The 6,153-nt window shown below is 38.5% G+C and overlaps 1 protein-coding gene across 1 annotated transcript; it reads left to right on the top strand.

Moving 5' to 3' along the window:
- Positions 1–2,483: 2,483 nt before the first annotated feature.
- On the top strand, positions 2,484–4,398 carry LOC144703585 (ubiquitin-protein ligase). Its single transcript, XM_078575787.1, has 3 exons — positions 2,484–2,679; positions 3,318–3,385; positions 3,462–4,398. Exons 1-3 carry the CDS (start codon positions 2,565–2,567, stop codon positions 4,242–4,244), a joined length of 966 nt encoding a protein of 321 aa, XP_078431913.1. The 5' UTR covers positions 2,484–2,564; the 3' UTR covers positions 4,245–4,398.
- Positions 4,399–6,153: the final 1,755 nt, after the last annotated feature.

Here is a 6,153-nt window from a genome sequence, read left to right on the forward strand (position 1 = left end):
GAGAAAATTAGGATAGATTACCCTTTCAAAAAAAATAGAAACTAATCAAATGATGCAACAGAACAAAATAAATTGAGCGATGACGTCTAAAAAATGTTAATCTTGGTTGAGCTTCAAAAAGCTATTATTCAGAGAAAAATAAATATTATATAAAGGTTACATACACTTTATTTCATAAGATTTTTGTTTGTTGCAGGGCATGCAAGGAGAACATCGATAGTAAAATAATCTATTGACTTATTTTAAGGCAGAAGACATTAAGTGTTTTTTCTCAATATATCTAAAGAATGATTTTATACAAAAACTCAAAATTTATTTGGCTGTTTTCAATTCTATAGAATTTCTCAGACAACAAAGGGATGTCACTATTATGACATCTTCACCTCTAACAAAAAATTGATTCATCTTTAACTCATTGATCTTTAGTATAGGTTCATATTCTGCCTTCTTACATTGGTTTATTATTAAGATTACTGCTTGTTCTTAAAGTCAAAATATTTAAATGAAATATTACCAAATATTATAAAAATTAATTTTGGTATTAGTATAAATGTAGTCAACAAGCTGACCCTACCGAATAATATCAACATCCACAAGATGCCCTTGCCAACCACACGGTATGCATACGAACCCCAACCACTTTTTTCTTTTCTTGGCAGGAACTCCCTCAGGCTGCTTGTGGATGCTATCGCGTTGAACGCCTTGGCTTGACAGCTGTTCGCATGCGTCACACACTATCTAAGGAGCGGCTGCGGGAGTGGCAGTTGCATGGAGGGTTGGCGGCGGGAGAGCTCACCCTCGCGCCTGATAGTTCCATTTGTCATGCACCTCAACGCTGACATCTGTGACCAGCAGATTGGTCTGCACTCCATGCATCGCGTCTGCTACGTCGGCTCTCCATTCTACTGCTGGCACGCATGCACACATCTCCGAGAGTGGCCCGCGAGATTGGCGTCTTGCATGAAGTGCGGGAGGCAGACGCGCTCACTCTCTCACCTGACTGATGTCCCCGTCACGCACCTCATCGATGCCACCTGTCGATGGCGGGGAGGGCTCCTTACACTCCATGCATCATCACCGCCGGGGGAGATTCGGAGAGACGCCGGCACGAGCGACCTTCTCCAAGCACCTGCTAGGTATCACAAAGGTATATTTTCCCTTTCCCGCACATGGGCGTGGACGAGTGGGATTCACGTGTAATTGGGATATTTATGCTCGCTCCACGCATACGAACGCTCGTAAAAAATCTATTTCATCTATAAAATACCCACTGGGTGGCGTCCTGGGCACGGCTGGATCAGTTTACCAACACAAGCGTCACCGTTGGACGTACCCGTCACCGTGATTTTGCCAAAAGAAAATAAATAAATAAATAAGCCAACAAGCTTTAAAACACTCTATATATTGGTGGGCTTTTATTGTAAACTTCCAGAATATTTTGTATTGATATGAGATGATGTTAATCAGATAATAATAAATCATGTGACTAGATTTGGTGTTTTGAATGTGGACCTTGATATCCATGAACAAGTTTATATCTATATTTGGGAAATTTTGTGCTCTCGTTAGATGACTATTTATGCTCTCTCGATTAAACTTTTTGTATATATGAGATCTTTTACCTCATTTAAAATTATGTATAAGTTAAATTTGGCTCATAATTCAATATTCAATTGTTACTATGAATATTTTGACCTCCTCTATGTGTTAACTTGTGTATCACTATGAAGGTGTATCTATCAAGTCAACTTGATGTTTGAAGCAATGTATCACATTCATGTGTCCAATACTATCGACTCACCTACCTCGATGTTCACTACCTAAAAGTAGAAATTTGATTTTTTTCCAGTGTAAAGAATAAATTCAGCCAGGTATTTGATCATCCAATTTACTTATGTATGCCTATCGAAAGTTGAGTGAAAACTGGGGGCAAACTTTTCTCCGTGAGCAAAACTCTCTTGTGATTTTCCTTCTTTCCATTATCTGTTATCCATTTGATCTTCAATCAAGCTGTAGCCAGTTCGGTCATATCTTATTTATAGTTTTCATATCAAATTTCATGATATATTAAAATATTCATACCTTTGATCTATGTTGTTTGTAAATCATTCAAATATGGTGAAATCACTCCGACTCATCAACACCGTCGTCTGATAAGCTGTCCCATCAATGCCACTTGTCCAGGCCACTTCATTGACGTCATCTCCAACAACCTTCAACAAGCATTATCATCATCTACACAACCGTTTCATCCAATTCCAAAGTCCGATGACGAAGACGGCGGTTGATGTGACGTGGATGCCTACCTGATCCCAAGACTTCCAAGAGTCCCACTTTATAGGTAAACTGATGATGTATAACGCCTTTAATTTCTGAAGGAAATCTTGCAATTTTCTTCCAGTTCAATTTTTGAGAAAAATGGCACCCAAATGAACCTTCTCAATGAAAATGTGGGTTCAATCTTAAAGGCAGTAAACCATAGTGAAAATGAGCCTTCCCTTGCATTTATTCTCACCCGTCGTTGAAACTCAGAACGACGGAGAAATTCCTCGAATGCTCTGGCAATGGCGGTAACAGCGGCGCCGGCGCCGGCGGAGAGACCCGTGTTCGCTGAAACAAATCTCGGTACTCACCTCGCCGTAGCCATCGCGCCGGACATCACCGTCGGCAACCTCAAGAGTAAGTGAAGCAATGGAAAGAGGATCGATTGATTTCTATACCTTCTTCCACTTTAATCGGGAAAACCGCGGCCTTTATGTTTTTCTTGATCTTCCCAGTGTTGCTTGGGTCATCCGTCTTCAGCTCCCAGTAAACGTATTGTATTATCTGGTTTATTACCGGTCATTTCTCGTTTCCTGTTGGAGTTTTACTCGATTGATTCCTCTTTAATTGGTCGAATCTGTTGATCGGAAGTTGGAATCAGAAAGGAGTCTCTGTTATGCACACTTTATGTTCAAATTTTGCTTCTTTGTTTTCTGGTAAATTCTTCGCTGGAGGAAACGTATGAAAAGATATGCATTTTAGAAATTATGTATAAATGCTTCCTTCTTTCAGTCCCTCTTCTCTTGCCCAGGGCGTGGTTATCGAATCTCGTTTTGCTTGAAATAAACTTATATTTCAAAGCTGCAGAAAGCTACGGTAATGATCATGATGAAATTAAGCTTCCGATAGTTGGGTATTATTACCCGTTGATATTTATTGATGTTAACAGTGAAAAGAATTGCACAGACGTGGTGATGTTTTTACCAGTATCAATCTCTCATGTCATGGATAGTGCCGTCTAATTCTGAGGGAATAGATGTTCAAATTTTGTGCAGAAAAACTCGGAAGGGAGCATTCCTCTTGCTTCCCATATCTAGGAGAAGTCAAGGTCCACTCTTTGCTGGTATGAAAAATTCAACCCATTAATTTCGTCTTTACTTTTGGAAACATTTCATCAAGGTTCTCTTTCGGTGGTATAGGTAAAAAGAAAATTGCACCAATATCATCTCCCTGATTCAATGCCCTTATGGAATGCTTTTCAAGGATCGAAGATAGCATGGTTTCTGTTCATGCATCTCTCTACGGTAGAGCAGCATCATGGAACATTGCATACCAACAGAGGGAAAAATCAGGAGGGAGGACAATGTAATGAAGAAAATTTAGACACAGAAATCTCCAGAACCCAAAGCAAAGAAGAAAAAATCGTCTCTGAAGATGCCAGATATGGAAATAATGGTGAATATTCTTGTCTGGTAGAAGCTCCAAGGGAAAGCTTTCCAGAAGGGGTTTCAGTCTCTTGGATCATTGCAAATTACTTTGCTGATCTTGGTGACCCTGGCTCATTTTATACAAGTTCAGTTGCATTTGAGAGAGAAAACCAAGGAGAAAGCTGCTATAGCAGCTGTGGGTTGATTTCAAAGAAAAAGCGGATAAGGGGAGAAAGTGGCTTCAGTAGTGGTTTGAATTCAAAGAAGAGGAGGAAACGGGGAGAGAGCTGTTTCAGAAGCTGTGGGTTGAATTCAAAAAAGAAGAGCAGGAATGGTGTCGGAAATTCAAGGTTTCTTAACGCTGCTTCTGACAAGGAAGGAACATCTGAAGTTGGGAGGCGCCTTGTTAGTGCAACAACCAAAATTGGGCTCCAATGGGGGAAGAGAGTCTCAAGGGCTGCTGTTTTTGTCCCTAGAAATAGGAAGCAGCTGGTAGGCGATCAATCTTCTCCGTTTGATGCTAGCATATTTGATAGTACAGATAGTGATGGCTAAGTGTATGTAATATGACATCATTAAATTAAATTATCTGCATTATAATGAAAAAAGAGAGATAAAAAAGAGACACGGATGTGGATTGTGCATAATGTGAGAGATAGATATATATAGTGAGAGATATTGGAAATTGGCTTAACTAGATAAAAAAGAGGAAGAAAATGCCATGAGGGAGATGCCCTTAGGAAGGAATTGATATGATCCCCATCCTATCTAGGTTAGTTGTGAAATGTTAACCCACTAGAGGCATTTTGGTCATTTGGCCTTTGTGTATTCTCTTTAAAGAGTGCAGCCCTTCCTTTACGAGGGTAGTGAAGAGGTATCTTAAAGTTGAAGTCTCTTGACTCTCCTCATCAAAGTGTTCAACCCATCGCCCCCTCTAGGGTCCCCATCCCTTGTGATCGTCTCTACTTTACTGTGACTTCAGACAGCTCATCTTAGCCTATCCCTGCCTCTTCATTTTGGTCTCTCCTCTGACCCATTCTATTTTCCAGCTCTGGGAACCTTTACCCTTCTTCTCTATCCCTCTTTGTGGATATGACCCTCAAACAACTTTTTAATCTGGAACTTGGCTTAAGAGGATAGACAAAGGAAATTGATCGTTGGGAAATTATCTCATTGTTCAGAACTACTTTTATGAGAACTTTTGAATGGACGGATGTCAGTGGTACTCACTTTTTATGTATATGTTATGGGTCCTAACTAAAGAGGAGGATAAATTAGATTTCACTCAAAAGATTTTTTACAATATTGACGAATTGGTAATTTATGCAATGTTGGTTAACAGGGCTGAAGATGATGATAATGCGCCAATATTTTTATAAAGCTTTGGGCTAGCCCTTGATACTGTATTGGGAACTCACCTCTCCCTTTCCACTCTAAGACACCCATGATTGCTGTGTAAACAGGGTTAATTAATTGTGTCATTAGAGTTAACACTTGTGCAATAATCTTTCTAGGATGTATAGGGTGAGAAAAGGGTTGATCCATAGGCAGAAAATATCTTTAAAAACCTAAATGTTTAGCTTGATCAAACGGATCGAAAAAATGCATAAATAATGAATTTACTTATATGATTACTTTTTCTTAGGATTTTCAGAATATATTGTCAAATTTAGGGATTTTCATTTTAGTTATAGAACTTGAGTACTGAAATTTAACCCAAGCTTCAGATCAAACTGAAAGTAAACTCCAGATCACATTACAGTAAATTGAATTCAAAATTCATATGAATAAAAACAAATATTCCAAGTATAGCAATTGTTTTATGAAATTTAGGGAATAGATATGATAGATGGCGAATGAAATTATAGAAAAATTCAGTTTTATTTATATATAGAGAAAGGGGTGAAATTAAGAGGAAATTGGTTTTTAATGGAATTTGAAATGCATCTTGGTATGTGAGGTAAGAATAGAGATCACACATATGATAGAGTGATTGTTTTTGTATTTTGCCTTTGATCTTGAATAGAACGGAGTGTTCCTAGCACTTAAAAATCATCCAAGGGCATATTGGCCTTTTGGAGATATTCAAGAAGAAGTGAAAAGAGATATAAGAAACTCACCATTTGAATCCAAGACGCAAGAAAAACATTGACACCTGAAACTACATGCCCTTCTAGGTTAATAAGAGTTGGAGCAAACTTTCGTCGTGTCCTTTCCGTCTTCCTGATACAATTTTAGTAACCCAACTAATATGGATGAGTAGAGGGTCAAAGGTGATGTTGACCTTAAAATTTGGGCGCAATCTGATGGTTTGATATTTAGATAATTGGGATTTAAAAAGCTTAATCTTTACCATCATATTTTTAAAAAATTTAATTATATAAAATTGTGCCATTATGGCACTGATTTCTGCTCCATAATGACACACTTTTAAATCAGTGGGAATATGCCACATCACACTTTG

The sequence above is a fragment of the Wolffia australiana genome, chromosome 1 (genome assembly GCF_029677425.1).
Source record: "Wolffia australiana isolate 7733 chromosome 1, ASM2967742v1".
Taxonomy (NCBI): domain Eukaryota; kingdom Viridiplantae; phylum Streptophyta; class Magnoliopsida; order Alismatales; family Araceae; genus Wolffia; species Wolffia australiana.

Coding starts and splice junctions, on each gene's coding strand:
- LOC144703585 (XM_078575787.1), top strand. CDS start 2,565: ATGGCGGTAACAGCGGCGCCGGCGCCGGCGGAGAGACCCGTGTTCGCT. Junction 2,680..3,317: donor CACCGTCGGCAACCTCAAGA/GTAAGTGAAGCA, acceptor AATTTTGTGCAG/AAAAACTCGGAAGGGAGCAT. Junction 3,386..3,461: donor TCAAGGTCCACTCTTTGCTG/GTATGAAAAATT, acceptor TCGGTGGTATAG/GTAAAAAGAAAATTGCACCA.